We start from the raw sequence: 17682 nt of genomic DNA on the forward strand, positions 1-17682 counted from the left end.
ATCACCATCTTGGATTTGGATATTGATTTTAACTACAAATTAAATGCCCGCTAATGCCCACCCCCCAAATAATTTTATAACTATTCCAAAGGAAAAAGAAACACTTTGAATTGTAAAAAATAAAAACAATTAAACAGGTATGTTTGCTACAAGTTAGGCACTAAGAACTAAGAAGAATAAGTATATCTGAATAAAATGGAAACCAAGAATTTTCATAAGGCAATACCCCTAGGAGTACCAGTCAGGTCTGCCAACACTTATCTTTCTCTAATGAACCCAGGGAAATAATTCTGCAAAGGCATGTATACCTTTACAGTTGGATTTTACTAGTCTGGGAAGAAGCTATCATAAGATATATCAGTACAGTATTTCTGTTCAAGCAGGATTTGTGACTTTAAGATCTCAAATCCCAGTGTAAGGAATGTACTATCTTGAAAAAAATTATTCTTTCTGGTTTGAGATGACTTTACTTTCAGAAACTCAAATACATACATTTCTATTTTGCATATTCTATTATGTGGCATTTTAAGAGTTAAGACATTTCAGATAGGTGACTTAACTCCCACAGAATAAATATCCCTTTATAAATGTGGTAGCATACGTATTGCTTATGAATCAATAGCTTTCTTCTTTACTAAAAGAATAAATACTCTTGGGATTACACAAATGCGTCAGCATTAGCTTGGAGAGCATACATTTATGCTCTAAAAATCAAAGGTTTGTCAATTGCACTTTAAAAAAGTATGCCATACTCTACCGGGAAGTAATCAGAATCTTACCTCCAGGGATCTGACTGTAGCCTGCATCTCAGCCAACTGCCGCACCTGTATTCTTTGGGCATTTTCCACCTGAGCTTCAGAATTCTCCTTTTCAGCCCTTAATTCCGCTACTTCAGCCTCTAACCCTTTTAATTTTTGACACAAATAGACTTTTTCTCGAGCAAGTTGTTCCACTCGTTTGCTGTCTCTTGTGAGATCAACATTAAGCAGCTGGTTACGTAGTTCTTCTTTATCTTCCTCCAGTCTTGCAATCTAAGAATAATTTTAAAGAAAGCATACAAAGTTAATTAAATTTTCAGTCATGAACATGCTTTACAAATCAGTAAAATTAAAAATTGCACAAAATCAAAGCTCAGGTGCTGAAACAAAGTACAAAGGAAAAATTTTTAAGTATCACCTTCTTTCTGTTCTTAGTGAGACTCAAATGTGAGTTCAAGGACTGTGTCCTGTTTTCCCTCTATTTCCACGTGGTGTCTAGCACAGGGCTTAATCAGTTGCTGACTAAAATTTAAAAATTATAATACTATAAAAATAATCATTAAAAATACATCAAGTATTTTAAAATTCATCATAACATTATAGGGGTTCATGACCAAAACTCTGACTACTCTTAAGCTTTTCCTCACATGACTGTAATTCTTGAGCTATGTCTATACTAATAAAATTATCTATGTCAGGGCAACTTAATTCACACAAAAACTGCCTGTCTGTGTACATAAAAGCAAATGTGATTGATGAGAGTTTTTAAATGATAGCTGAGAGTTTATTAAAGTCCTAATTGTAATGATGGCCTAGTTCTTAGCCCTTAGATTCAAGAAAGAATTGAAAAATCATTACTCCAGGGCAAGTGTTAAAGTCACTGGGGAACTTGCAGAGCAGAGACATCAGTGGTCTTGTCATTCATGCCAATTATCACTGCTGGACTCCGTGGGCCTCCAAATCAGTGGGTTTCAAACTGTTTCCTAACCTCTAAGGCATTTCAGAAGCTCCTCACCTCTGGAGACCAGTGGCAAGCAACTAGGGTCTATAACTCATTCTTTCCCTTTCCTGATCTCCCCAACTATCTATCCCCTACCACCACCCCCACCAAACCTCTGGCATTAACCATAAGCTTCTATTTTTAGTCTCTTTTTGGGGTTTCTTCATATGATTCAACTTAAGTAAAAGATTCAGCTGGGTTTTTTTGTTTTTTAAAAAGTTGAAAACTGCTGCTCAAAACAAGACAGAGGTTGTTTACAGCCAGGATGAACATCAAAGGCTCACTGTAAGCTCCCCCCGAAAAAAAAAAAAAAAAAAAAAAAAAAAAAAACCTAAAGAAATGCTCCACAACTTAGGCAAAAGGAACAACTGTTTGATCACAGCACTACCAATGAATCTAAAAAGTTTAAGACCTCCACCCCAGAGCAGGATCTGTTCTCCACACCTGTAAAATGGGAAACTGAATTAGATGCACTCTAACAACCTTTTTAGTTTTAACACATAGTGATTCCAATTTGTTTCTGGACATGCTGAATTTAAATGCCAATGAGAAATATAGGTAGAGCTATCCAGCAGACAAATATTATTTTCCAGAGAATAAAATTCATCCTTGAAGGCAGCTATGGTATTTAGAGTTAAGCCCTCAAAGCCCAACTAATTAGTGTTTCTCTCCTATTTTTCCTCCCACGACTTACAAATAACTATTACTTCCTGGTTAGGTCCCAAGATTACCTTTTTATCCACTGTATTCTGTCCTCAGTTTAAATGAAGAACTTGGGCTAGCTGATCTTTAAGATCCTGTTTACCTTTTACATGAGGTAACTTAATATGGTTTTAATGTGCTATATTACAGGTGTGATGGCTCATCTAAGGTCAGGAGTCAATGTGTAACTCAGTTTCAGACAATGGTGCCCTTTACTGAGTACTTAATATGGATCAAATACTGAGCTAAGTGCTCCACATGTAAAATCAATATTAATAATTTCTCTTGTAGTTCCCATTTTACACATAGGGTCACACAGTTCACAATGTTCTTGACCTATATACTTCCTATATTATTGCTTCCTTTCCACATTTTCAGAGGCATCTGTGTGATAGCCGAAGTCATAGTTGAAGCTACGAGACTGGATGACAGCTAGCTGATGGCTGAGAATTAGATTCCATGTTTATAACTCCTAAACCAGACGTATCAAATCATTCTTACCAAAACTGCCATCTAATTTTACTATTCATTTATTTATTCATGCAACAAATATTTACTGAGTACTTACTAAGTACCCAACACTGTTTTAGGTAGTAAGGACACAACCCAGCAGATAAGCAAACAAACACAATATCTCTGCTGACGCAGAGCTTATTACAATCATTGCCATAACACTACTCATGTCCCAGACATTCGGCACAGATCTTGGATAAAGCCTCAGCTCTTCCCTTTTCTGCCATTTTCAATCAGACTCACATGTCATCTGCCTTGATTTCCTCAATTTCTTGTGCTCTCAATCTTTCCTCTAAATTTCCAAAGGGCTTTGTTTAAATTTCTCTTTTATGAACTTTATCTAAATCCACCTGTATTGCAGTTACCTCTACATTTACTGTATTCTATTCTAAATATAAACCTGCTTGACAGATAAGACAATGTGCTAACTGATATTACTTTTTAAAAAGTTATTGAAGTAAAGGAAACTAAACAGAAACAATAGGACTAGGAATAGTGACTGATTTCCTTTTCAAAAAATGATAGCACTTCAATTCCCCAAGGCACACAAGAGGGAAAGGTAGTGTTATCTAATTACTCCATCCTTCCTTGTTTTTATTACCTTTACGATACAAGATAGGGATATGGGTAAGAAAAAAGGCTCTGGAATCAAAGTGCCTAGGTTTCTTTTTTTGTTTTTTTTTCAGTATTTTAAAGATACTGCTCTACTGTCTTCTGGCTTGTACTACTTGTAAAAATAAGTCCGTTGTCATTCTTTGTTCCTCTGTATAAGATGTCTTTTCTTTCTCCAGTTACTTCTTCTAAAATTAAACTTTTTCAGATAATGGTAGGTTCACAAAGAATTATTATAAGGATTAATATAGAGGGATCCTGTATATCCTTTAACCAAGATTCCCCTATTGGTAACATTCCTCTTCCATTTTTGGGGAAGACATTATGTAGAATTGGTACTAATTCTTCTTTAAACACCTGGTAAAATTCTCTAGTTAACTATTCATTTTGGGAGTTTTAAAATTACAGGTTCAATTTCCCTAACAGTAATAGCTCTATACAAACTGCAGATTTCACATTAAATGAGTTGTGGTAGTTTGTGCCTTTTAAGAAATTGATCCATTTCACCTGCATTGTCAAATTTATTACAGTAGAGTTGTTCAAAGGATTCTCATTTCCCTTCTAATGTCTGCAAGGTCATGAGTGATACTCTCATTCCTGAGATAGGTAAAATTTGTATCTTCCATCTTTTTTGTTAGTCTTGCTAAAAGTTGGTCACTTTTATTATCTTTTCAAAGAACTAGCTCTTTGTTTCACTGATTTTCTCTATTATTTCTGTTTTCAATTTCTGCTATGTTTATTATTTCCCTTCTTCTGCTTCTGCTTGCTTTATTTATTTATTTTTTGATGCTCTTTTTACAGGTTCTTGAGATGGGAGCTTACATTACTGACTTGTTTTCTCATTTCTAACGCATGTATTTAGTGCTACAAATTTTTCTTGGCACTGCTTTAGCTGTGTCCTAAAATTTTTGATATGCTGCATTTTCATCCAATGTATTTTTTGAAATGTAATCTCACTGAAATGTTTTTCTTTGAAATTTCTTCCTTGACCCATAAATTTTTTTTAAGTATGTCATTTCATTTCCAAGTGTTTGAAGATTTCCCTGTTATTTTCTGTTATTAATTTCTAGTTTGATTCTACTGTGGTCAGAAAACTCACTTGTTATGATTTCAAGTTGTATAAGTTTGTTGAGGTTTATTTTATAGCCCAGGATATGGTCTATCTTGCATATGTTCAGTAAGCATTTATATACATTCAGTGAATACATCAAAAGAATATGTCTGGGTGTTCTCCTTGGGTGGCATGTTTTATAAATGTTATTTAAGTTCTAATGGTTGATGGTGTTATTGCATTATTATTTATCCTTGCTGATTTTTAATTTATCACTTGTTGAGAGAGGGGTATGAAGTCACCAATTATAATTATAGATTTGTCTATTTCTCCTTTTAGTTCTATCAATTTTTGCTTCAAACATTTTGCACCTCTGGTGCACATACATTTACATTTAGTATTCCTGTGTCTTCTTGCTGGGTTGACCTCTTTTGTCATTATATAATCTCTTTCTATACAAATCTGGTATTTTTTTTTTTTTTTTTTTTTTTTTTTTTTTTTTTGAGATGGAGTCTCGCTCTGTCCCCCAGGCTGGAGTGCAGTGGCGCGATCTCGGCTCACTGCAAGCTCCGCCTCCCGGGTTCACGCCATTCTACTGCCTCAGTCTCCTGAGTAGCTGGGACTACAGGCGCCCGCCACCGTGCCCGGCTAATTTTTTGTATTTTCAGTAGAGACAGGGTTTCACCGTGGTCTCCATCTCCTGACCTTGTGATCCGCCTGCCTCGGCCTCCCAAAGTGCTGGGATTACAGGCGTGAGCCACCACGCACGGCCTAAATCTGGTATTTTTCTTTGTTATGTTCCTTTGCCCCGAAGTCTGCTCTATCTGATATTAATACTGCCACTCCTGCTTTTAATTAATGATTCCATGATGTATCTTTTTATATCCTTTTATTTACAAACTGCCTATATGGTTATACTTGGAGTTTCCTACAGACATCATACAGTTACCCCTTGACTTATGATGCAATTACATACCAATAAACTCATGAAAAGTGAAAAATATATGGGAAAAATGCAGTTTATGCTGGCAACACAGCATATGGACCCTGACTTATGATGGTTCAAGTTACAACTTTTCAACTTTACAATGGTATAAAGTGACATGCATTCAATAGAAACCATAACCACACCATGTCATAAGGAGCACCCTGACTTACAACGGAGTTACATCCCAATAAACTCATCGTTAAGTTGAAAAATCATCCAAGTTCAACTATTGTAATCTGGGGACTGTCAGTACAGTTAGGTCATTTTTAAAAATATACACTGTAAATCTCTGTATTTTAATTCATGTATTTAGACCATTTACATTTATTATCATTGATATACTAAGTCACTTTTGTTCTGTTTCTTCTGTTTTTAGTTTCTCTGTTTTTCCTGCCTGTTACATGAACATATTTCAGGATTCCATTTTATCTATAATGTTTTGAATGTATCTTCTTATATAGCTTTCTTAGTAGTTGTTCTAGTTATTATATTTATGTAACTTACCATGGTCTACTGACTTCGTTTTGTCAGTTTTAGTGATGTGTAGAAACTTCACCTCCTTTTATATCCCTTTGCCCTTGCTCATTTATAATTACCTAAAATATTTTCTCTATACATTTAGAACCACATCAGAGTTAAAATTTTTACTTCAACCACCAAACTTTAGAAAATTCATGAGGCAAAAGGAAGTCTATTACATATACCCACAGTTTTGTTTACCATGTACATTTATCCTTCCCAATATTTTGAGATTCCTTATTTTTACTGTTTTCTTCTTGTTTAGACCAACTTCTCTTTTGGATAGGTCTACTGGCAAAAAGTTCTCTTCGTTTTCCTTCATTTGAGAATGTCTTGATTTCCCCTACATTCCTGAAGGATATTTTTGCTGGATATAGAATTATGAGTTGACAGTCCTTATCTTTCAGCACTTAATAATGTGCCACTTCCTTCGGGCCTCTATGATTTCTGATGAGAAATGAGCTAATTTTCTAATTGTTTTCCCCAATGGGTAAGATATAATTCCTTGGGCTGCTTTCAAGATTTTCCTACAGTTTTTATAAACCTGACCATGGTATCTCTTGGTGTGAATGTGTTCAGCTTCTTGAAGCTACATGTTTGTGCCTTTATCAAACCTGGCAAGTTTTCAGTCATTATTTCTTCCATTACCTTTTCAACCTTCCCTCTTTCTCCTTTCAAGGACAGAAATCTTAGATATTTTGTTATAGTCCCACAGGACACTGAGAATCTCTGTTTATTTGCTTTTTAAATCTATTTTCTCTAGTCTGTTCAGATTGGGTAATTTCTAATGTTCTACCTTTAAGTTCAGTAATTTTTTCCTCTATCCCTTCCATTCTGCAGTTGAGCCTGGCAACTCAGGCTTTCTTAGTCACTCTATTTTTCAGTTCTAAAATTTCCAATTTTCTTCTCTTTATTCTCTGTTTCTTTGCTAAGTCTATTTTTTAAAATTTGTTTCAACCACATTTGTAATTGCTCATTGAATCATTCTTACCATGGCTGCTTTAAAATGTTTGTCAAATAATTCTAACACCTCTGCATCTTGGTGTTGGCATCTATTAGTATGTTTTACATTCAGTTTCAGACCTTCCTAGTTCTTGTCAACTTTGTTGAGCATCAGATCGTTGCAGATACACAGCTTTACTTCTGGTTACTGTATTCTGTTCCATTTGGCTATATGTCTGTTTGTACCAGTACCTTTATATATACTTTATACTAACAAGTGATTTTCACCTGAAACTTGGACATTTGGGGAATTAAGTTATGAGACCCCAGATCTTATACAAAGTTTGTATTAGCTGGCTTTCTGTGATATTGCTATGGTAGGGGATGGGTGGTGTTGCCACCTCATTACTGCCAGGAGGAGGCAGTAGTCCCGATTCTCCACTCTACTTCTGTTGATACCCAAGGAGGGAGGGCTCCTCATGATATCCATGCTGAACAGGGGTGGGAGTTCTGGCTCCCCATTAGGCCTCAACTGACACCTCCCTGGATGGGAAGCGTAGGAGTAATTTATTATTGCTCCTAATGTTACCTACATTGATACCACAGGGCCAGATGTGGCCTCCATTGACAACACACAGCTGGGTAGTGGTTAAAGTCCTGACCCTGTACTAGGCCTCCTCTGACATGACCCAGGCCAGGATGAGGGCTGGGTGCCTCATTACTGCCAGTTGAGAGTGGATGTCCAAGCTCCTCACTGTCTCTAGTGACACCATGGCAGAGGATGGGAGCCCTTGTTATTACCCAGGTGAAGATGTCTTTGTCTGGTTTTGGTATTAGGATAATGCTGGCCTTGTAGAATGCGTTAGGAGGCATTTCCTCTGATTCTGTCTTCTGGAAGAGATTATAGAGAATTAACATAAATTCTCCCTTAAATGTCTGATAGAGTTCACCAGTGAACCCACCTGGGCTGCCCAGTCATTTCTGATTGGATGTCAGACATTGTGAATTTAAGTTTTTCAGAGCTGGATTCTTTGTTTTCTTTTACATATTTCTGAATCTTCGTTCTGGAATGCAGCTAAGATACAGTCATGAGCCACATAATGAAGTTTCAGTCAACAACAGTCCATGTATATGACAGGGCTCCCATGAGTATAATATTGTATTTTTATTGTTTAAACCTTTTCTATGTTTAGATATGTTTAGGTACACAAATATTAACCATTATGTTACAATGCCTACAGTATTCAGCACAGTGACATGCTGTACAGGTTTGTAGCCTAGGAGTAATAGGCTGTACCACATAGGCTAGGTATGTAGTATACTGTGCCATCTAGGTGGATATATGTATAGTCTATGATGTTTGCACATGACAAAATCGCCTCATGACACATTTCTCAGAACATATCCCTGTCATTAAGCAACACATTACCGTACTTAGAAACAGATCTTTTCAAACCTTACTTTTATTCTTTTTTTTTTTTTTTTTTGAGACAGTCTCGCTCTGTCGCCTGGGCTGGAGTGCAGTGGCGCTATCTCGGCTCACTGCAAGCCCCGCCTCCTGGGTTCCCGCCATTCTCCTGCCTCAGACTCCCGAGTAGCTGGGACTACAGGTGCCCGCCACCTCGCCCGGCTAATTTTTTTTTTTTTTTTTTTTTTTTTTTTTGAGACAGAGTCTGGCTCTGTCGCCCAGGCTGGAGTGCAGTGGCCGGATCTCAGCTCACTGCAAGCTCCGCCTCCCAGGTTTTCACCATTCTCCTGCCTCAGCCTCCCCAGTAGCTGGGACTACAGGCGTCCGCCACCTCGCCCGGCTAGATTTTGTATTTTTTAGTAGAGATGGGGTTTCACCGTGTTAGCCAGGATGGTCTTGATCTCCTGACCTCGTGATCGCCCGTCTGGGCCTCCCAAAGTGCTGGGATTACAGGTTTGAGCCACCGCGCCCGGCTGCCCAGCTAATTTTTTTGTATTTTTTTTAAGTAGAGACGGGGTTTCACCGTGTTAGCCAGGATGGTCTCGATCTCCTGACCTCATGATCCACCCGTCGCGGCCTCCCAAAGTGCTGGGATTACAGGCTTGAGCCACCGCGCCCGGCCTACTTTTATTCTTGTTAACCAAAACTAGAATAGCCTTTAGTCTATGGCTAATTTGGCCCTGCTACTGAGGCAAAATCCTTCTGAGATTTCTACTCAAAGTACCATGCATTAGAGTATCTTTTCACTCTGTCTAATGGAAAAATAAATGTTTGCCCAGTCCCATGTGAACTCTAGGGACTGTCCCACCTAAATAATTTTCTTTCTCTGGCCTTGTATAGTTTCCTCCACACATGCACTAAGAAATACTGCGAAGTTACCCTCTACAGAACTCTGGAGCTCTCCAATACTCTGCTTTTCAAATTCTACTTTCCTTGGCCTCTCAAATTCTGAACTCCAACTCCTCAGCTCAAAGATCATGGAGCTCAATTTAGGTTTTTTATCTCTGTACAGTGGCCTGGAAACTCTCTCCAGAACCTAAGATGGGGCAATCATAGAGCTCTTATCATTTGTTTTCCTTCCCTCAGATCTGCCTTGTGTTGCCCATTTTCCAATGTCTGAAAACCGTGGTTTCCTATATTTTGTCCCAGTTTTCAGTAAAGGCCTTAAAGTAAATTCCATCCCTATTCCATCCCAGTCAGAAGCAGAAATAATTGTCTTCCACGATTTGAATCCTGACCATACACTAGCTGTGTGACCTTGGGCCAGTCTCTCAGTGTTTTCATCTTCTCATTTATAAAATGATGATTATCTAACTACTAGCGTTGTTGAGATGATTTTTTAAAAGTATATATAAAGGTACTGGTACAAACAGACATATAGCCAAATGGAACAGAATACAGTAACCAGAAATAAAGCTGTGTATCTGCAACGATCTGATGCTCAACAAAGTTGACAAAAACAAGCAATGGGGAAAGGACTCCCTATTTAAAAACTGGTGTTGGGAAAACTGGCTAGCCATATGCAAAGGAATGAAACTGGATCTCTACTTTTAACTATACCCAAAAGATAACTCAAGATAAATTAGGAAATACCATTCTGGACATTAGCCTTGGCAAATAATATACGACTAAATTTATGACCCTCTAAGGCAAGGGTCCCCAAACGCCAGGCCATGGACCACTACCAGTCCATGGCCTGTCAGGAATAGGGCCACACAGCAGGAGGTGAGCAGCAGGGGAGCGACCATTATTGCCTGAGCTCTAACTCCTGTCAGATCAGCGGCTGCATTAGATTCTCATAGTTGTGTGAACCCTATTGTGAATTGCACATCCAAGGGATCTAGGTTGCATGCTCTTTATGAGAATTTAATGCCCTAATGCCTGATGATCTAAGGTGGAAAAATTTTATCCTGAAACCATTCCTCCCCTAGCCTTGGTTCATGGAATAATTGTCTTCCACGAAACCAGTCCTCAGTGTCAAATGGCACCAGGTACTTTGGGGACCACTGCTCTAAAGCAATTGCAACAAAGATAAAAATTGATAACTGGGACCTAATTAAACTAATGAGCTTTTGTTTGGCAAAAGAAACTATCAATAGAGTAAACAGACAACCCACAGAATGAGAGAAAATACCTGCAAACTATGCATCTGACAAAGTTATAATATCTAGAATCTATAAGGAATTTACATAATGCAACAAGGAAAAAACAACCCCATAAAAAAGTGGGCAAAGTACATAAACAGACACTTCTCAAAAGAAGATATATAAGCAGCCAACAAACATGGAAAAAAATGCTCAACATCACTAATCATCAGAGAAATGCAAAGTAAAAAACACAATGAGATACCATCTCACACCAGTCAAAATGGCTACTACTAAAAGGAAAAAAAAATAACAGGTGCTAGCAAGGCTGCAGAAAAAAAAGGAACACTTATACACTATTGATGGGAATGTAAATCAGTTCAGCCACTGTGGAAAGAAGTCTGGATACTCTCAAACAACTAAAAATAGAACTACCATTCCAGCAATCCCATTACTGGGTATATACCAAAAGGAGAATAAATCATTCTATAAAAAAGACACATACACTCATATGTTCATCGTACTACTATTCACAATAGCAAAAACATGGAATCAACCTAGGTTCCCATCAGTGGTGAACTAGATAAAGAAAATGTGGTACATATACACCACGGAATACTATGCAGGCATAAAAATGAATGAACCTTTACAGCAACACAGATACAGCTGGAGACTATCATCCAAAGCAAATTAACAAAGGAACAGAAAACCAAATACCAAAATACCACATGTTCTCACTTATTAAGTGTGAGCTAAACACTGACTACATATGGACATAAAGATGGGTACAACAGAACTGAGGACTACTAGAGAGGGGAGAGGATGAGGGGGAAAGAGCTCAAAAACTTCCTATTAGGTACTACACTCAGTATCTAGATGATGGAATCTTTATTACCCCAAAGTTCTGCCTCAGCATCATGCAATATACCCATGTAACAAATCTACACATGTACCTGCTGAATCTAAAATAAACCTTGAAATTATTTTTTTAAAAAAGAAAAGTTAAGTAGAATAAAGTATAAGTAGTAAAAAAAAGAAAAAAGAAAATAATTCGGAAACTTTTTTTTATACTGACTTTAATTTGTGCTTCTGATGAAAATACATTTCACTTATTACATTTTGAATACAATTGCATTTTGGTTTTTAATTCTACATGTTATTAACGGAAAACAAACATGTAAGAAGCTTCTTTATAACAGTATAGTGATTTTGCTAAATTGAAAAAAAAATGTGGCTGGGTGCAGTGGTTCATGCCTATAATCCCAGTACTTTGGGAGTCTGAGGTGGGTGGATCACTTGAGGTCAGGAGTTCAAGACCAGCCTAGCCAACATGACAAAACCCCATCTCTACTACAAATACAAAAATTAGCTGGGTGAGGTGATGCACACCTATACTCCCAGCTATTCAGGAGGCTGAGGCAGAAGAATGGCTTAAACCCAGGAGGCAGAGGTTGCAGTGAGCCAAGATCGCGCCACTGCACTCCAGCCTGGGCAACAGAGTAAGACTTTGCCTTAAAAAAGAAAGAAAGAAAGAAAGAAAATTCCATGAAATAAATATGTAATAATCTTTAAACTATATATAAAGCGTTTCACTCAATAAATTAAAGGTAAATGTGTCTCCTGCCCCTATTTCTTTCTTTCACTTCTTCAACTTCTATAAAGTCTGATTTACAAATCTGAAATCAACTTAAAATATCTGTATATTTATTATGTTAGTTGGTACCATGATAATAACTGTCAGGTATGAATGATACTAATACCATTAATTGAGTATCTACTGTGTCAGGCATTATGGTAAATATTTTGCACATGAAGTTTCAAGTTCCCAGATCTTAGTTTTTGAATTATTACATTAACTTTTTGTATTACTTAAGAAAACAATAGGAGGGGGTGTTCCAAGATGGCCGAATAGGAACAGCTCTGGTCTGCAGCTCCCAGCGTGATGGACACAGAAGAAGGGTGATTTCTGCATTTCCAACTAAGGTACCTGGTTCATCTCATTGGGACTGGCTGGACAGTAAGTGCAGCCCACAGAGGGCGAGCTAAAGCAGGGAGGGGTGCCTCACCCAGGAAGTGTAAGGGGTCGGGGGGTTTCCTTTTCCTAGCCAAGGGAAGCCGTGACAGATCACCTGGAAAAACAGGACACGTCTGCCCAAATACTGCGTTTTCCCAAGGTCTTAGCAACTGGGAGACAAGAAGATTCTCTCCCATGCCTGGCTCGATGGGTCCCATGCCCACGGAGCCTTGCTCACTGCTAGCGCAGCAGTCTGAGATTGAACTGAGAGGCAGCACCCTGACTCGGGGAGGGGCGTCCCCCATTGCTGAGGCTTGAGCAGGTAAACAAAATGGCCAGGAAGCTCAAACTGGGCGGAGCCCACCACAGCTCAACAAGGCCTACTAGCTCTAGACTCCACCTCTGTGGGCAGGGAATAGCTGAACAAAAGGCAGCAGATAACTTCTGCAAACTTAAATGTCCCTGTCTGACAGCTCTGAAGAGAGCAGTGGTTCTCCCAGCATGGCGTTTGAGCTCTGAGAATGGACAGATTGCCTCCTCAAATGGGTCCCTGACCCCCGAGTAGCCTAACTGGGAGACACCTCTCAGTAGTGGCCAAAAGACACCTCATATAGGTGGCTGTTCCTCTGGGACGAAGCCATCCAGAGGAAGGATCAGGCAGCAATATTTGCTGTTCTGCAATATTTGCTGTTCTGCAGCCTCCACTGGTGACACCCAGGCAAATGGTCTGGAGTGGAACTCCCGCAAACTCCAACAGACCTGCAGCTGAGGGACCTGACTGCTAGGAGGAAAACTAACAAACAGAAAGGAATAGTAGTAACATCATCAAAAAGGTCATCTACACCAAAACCCCATCTGTAGGTCACCAACATCAAACACCAAAGGTAGATAAAACCACAAACATGGGGAGAAACCAGAGCAGAAAAGCTGGAAACTCTAAAAATCAGAGCGCCTCTTCTCCTCCAAAGGATCACAGCTCCTTGCCAGCAACAGAACAAAGCTAGACAGGGAATGACTTTGACAAGTTGACAGAAGTAGGCTTCAGAAGGTTGGTAATAACAAACTTCTCTGAGTTAAAGGAGGATGCTCGAACCCATTGCAAGGAAAATAAAAACTTGAAAAAAGATTAGATGAATGGCTAACTGGAATAAACAGTGAAGAGAAGACCTTAAATGACCTGATGGAGTGCAAACCATGGTACGAGAAATTCCTGATGCATGCACAAGCTTCAATAGCCGATTTTATCAAGTGGAAGAAAGGGTATCAGTGATTGAAGATCAAATTAATGAAATGAAGCGAGAAGACAAGGTTAGAGAAAAAAGAGTAAAAAGAAACAAACAAAGCCTCCAAGAAATATGGGACTATGTGAAAAGACCAAATCTATGTCTGATTGGTGTACCTGAAAGTGATGGGGAGAATGGAACCAAGCAGGAAAACACTCTGCAGGATATTATCCAGGAGAACTTCCTCAACTTAGCAAGGCAGGTCAACATTCAAATTCAGGAAATACAGAGGACACCACAAAGACACTCCTTGAGAAGAGCAACCCCAAGACACATAATTGTCAGATTTACCAAGGTTGAAATGAAGGAAAAAGTGTTAATGACAGCCAGAGAGAAAGGTCAAGTTACCTACAAAGGGAAGCCCATCAGACTAACAGCAGATCTCTCGGCAGAGACACTACAAGCCAGAAGGGAGTGGGGGCCAATATTCAATATTCTTACAGAAAATAATTTTCAATCCAGAATTTCATATCTAGCCAAACTAAGCTTCGTAAGTGAAGGAGAAATAAAATCCTTTACAGACAAGCAAATGCTGAGAGATTTCTGTCACCACCAGGCCTGCCTTACAAGAGCTCCTGAAGGAAGCACTAAACATGGAAAGAAACAACCGGAACCAGCCACTGCAAAAACATGCCAAATTGTAAAGATCATCGATGCTATGAAGAAACTGCATCAATTAACTGGCAAAACAACCAGCGAACATCATAATCACGGGATCAAATTCACACATAACAATATTAACCTTAAATGTAAATGGGCTAAAAGAACCAATTAAAAGACACAGACTGGCAAATTGGATAAAGAGTCAAGACCCATCAGTGTGCTATATTCAGGAGACCCATCTCACGTGCAAAGACGCACATAGGCTCAAAATAAAGAGATGGAGGAACATCTACCAAGCAAATGGAAAGCAAAAAAAAAAAAAAGCAGAGGTTGCAATCCTAGTCCCTGATAAAACAGACTTTAAAACAACAAAGATCAAAAGAGACAAAGAAGAGCTAAGTATCCTAAATATATATGCACCCAATACAGGAGCACCCAGATTCATAAAGCAAGTCCTTAGACACCTACAAAGAGACTTAAACTCCCACATAATAATAATGGGAGACTTTAACACCCCACTGTCAACATTAGACAGATCAATGAGACAGAAGGTTAACAAGGATATCCAGGAACTAAACTCAGCTCTGCAACAAGCAGACCTAGTAGACATCTATAGAACTCTCCACCCCAAAGCAACAGAATATACATTCTTCTCAGCACCACATTGCACTTACTCTAAAATTGACTACATAATTGAAAGTAAAGCACTCCTCAGCAAATGCAAAAAAAAAAAAAAAAAAAAAAAAAAAAAAACCAGAAATCACAACAAATTGTCTCTCAGACCACAGTGCAAGCAAACTAGAACTCAGGATTAAGAAATTCACTCAAAACTGCCCAACTACATGGAAACAGAATAACCTGCTCCTGAATGACTACTGGGTAAATAACAAAATGAAGGCAGAAATAAAGATGTGCTTTGAAATCAATGAGAACAAAGACACAACGTATAAGAATCTCTGGGACAAAGCAGTGTGTAGAGAGAAATTTATAGCACTAAATGCCCACAAGAGAAAGAAGGAAAGATCTGCAATTGACACCCTAACATCACAATTAAAAGAACTAGAGAAGTAAGAGCAAACACATTCAAAAGCTAGCAGAAAGCAAGAAATAACTAATATCAGAGCAGAACTGAAAGAGATAGAGACACAAAAAACCCTTCAAAAAAATCAACGAATCCAGGAACCAGTTTTTTGAAAAGATCAACAAAATTGATAAACTGCTAGCAAGACTAATAAAGAAGAAACGAGACAAGAATCAAATAGATACAATAAAAAAAAATAAAGGGGATATCGCCCCCTATCCCACAGAAACACGAACTACCATCAGAGAATACTATAAACAGCTCTACGCAAATAAACTAGAAAATCTAGAAGAAATGGATAAATTCCTGGATACATCCACCCTCCCAAGACTACAAGGAAGAAGTTGAATCTCTGAATAGACCAATAACAAGCTCTGAAATTGAGGCAATAATTAATAGCCTACCAACCAAAAAAAGTCCAGGACCAGAACTGACAGCTGAATTCTACCAGAGGTACAAAGAGGAACTGGTACCATTCCTTCTGAAACTATTCCATTCAACAGAAAAAGAGGGAATCCTCCCTAACTCATTTTATGAGGCTAGCATCATCCTGATACCAAAGCCTGGCAGAGACACAACAAAAAAGAGAATTTTAGACCAATATCCCTGATGAACATCGATGCAAAAATCCTCAATGAAATACTGGCAAACCGAATCCAGCAGCACATCAAAAAACTTATCCACCATGATCAAGTCGGCTTTATCCCCGGGATGTAAGGCTGGTTCAACATATGCAAATCAATAAACGTAATCCATCATGTAAACAGAACCAAAGACAAACACCACACGATTATCTCAATAGATGCAGAAAAGGCCTTCGACAAAATTCAACAGCTCTTCATGCTAAAAACTCTCAATAAACTAGGTATTGATGGGACATATCTCAAAATAATAAGAGCTATTTATGACAAACCCACAGCCAATATCATACTGAATGGGCAAAAACTGGAAGCATTCCCTTTGGAAACTGGCACAAGACAAGGACGCCCTCTCTCACCACTCCTACTCAACATAGTGTTGAAAGTTCTGACCAGGACAATCAGGCAACATAAAGAAATAAAGGGTATTCAATTAGGAAATGAGTAAGTCAAATTGTCCCTGTTTGCAGATGACAGGATTGTATATTTAGAAAACTCCATCATCTCAGCTCCAAATCTCCTTAAGCTGATGAGCAACTTCAGCAAAGTCTCAGGATACAAAATCAATGTGCAGAAATCACAAGCATTCCTATACACCATTAACAGAGAGCCAAATCATGAGTAAAATCCCATTCACAATTGCTACAAAGAGAATAAAATACCTTGGAATCCAACTTACAAGGGATGTGAAGGACCTCTTCAAGGACAACTACAAACCACTGCTCAATGAAATAAAAGAGAACACAAACAAATGGAAAAGCATTCCATGCTCATGGATAGGAAGAATCAGTATCGTGAAAATGGCCATACTGGCCAAAGTAATTTAGATTCAATGCCATCCCATCAAGCTACCAATGACTTTTTTCACAGAATTGGAAAAAACTGCTTTAAAGTTCATATGGAACCAAAAAAGAGCTCACATTGCCAAGACAATCCTAAGTAAAAAGAACAAAGCTGGAGGCATCACGCCACCTGACTTCAAACTATACTACAAGGCTACAGCAACCAAAACAGCTTTTGGTACTGGTACCAAAACAGAGATATAGACCAGTGGAACAGAACAGAGCCCTCAGAAGTAACACCACATATCTACAACCATCTGATCTTTGACAAATCTGACAAAAACAAGAAATGGGGAAAGGACTCCCTATTTAATAAATGGTGCTGGGAAAATGGGCTAGCCATAGGGAGAAAGCTGAAACTGGATCACTTCCTTACCTATGTATCAAACCTGCAAGTTACGTACATGTACCCCAAAACTTAAAGTATAATTTAAGGAAAAAAAAAACAGACATATGAAAAAGTAACAAATTAAAAAAAGAGAAAACAATAATCACTACTATAGTGAGTTTCCTCTTTTTCCTTTTATGTACTATAATTTATTTTTTCTAAATTAATGATGGCATATTTTATGCAAAAACGTTTT

At 38.3% G+C, this 17682-nt stretch overlaps 1 protein-coding gene across 2 annotated transcripts in view; it reads right to left on the reverse strand.

Annotated features, from left to right (window-relative positions):
• Nucleotides 1–17682, reverse strand: part of CEP83 (centrosomal protein 83) — a 146950-nt gene that overhangs the window by 66184 nt on the left and 63084 nt on the right. For both annotated transcript variants that reach the window (XM_050747159.1, XM_050747160.1), the window contains one exon: nt 780–1031. In XM_050747159.1, coding sequence (XP_050603116.1) covers nt 780–1031 — 252 coding nt within the window. The remainder of the gene's footprint in view (nt 1–779; nt 1032–17682) is intronic.

This window comes from Macaca thibetana, chromosome 11 (genome assembly GCF_024542745.1).
Source record: "Macaca thibetana thibetana isolate TM-01 chromosome 11, ASM2454274v1, whole genome shotgun sequence".
Lineage (NCBI taxonomy): Eukaryota > Metazoa > Chordata > Mammalia > Primates > Cercopithecidae > Macaca > Macaca thibetana.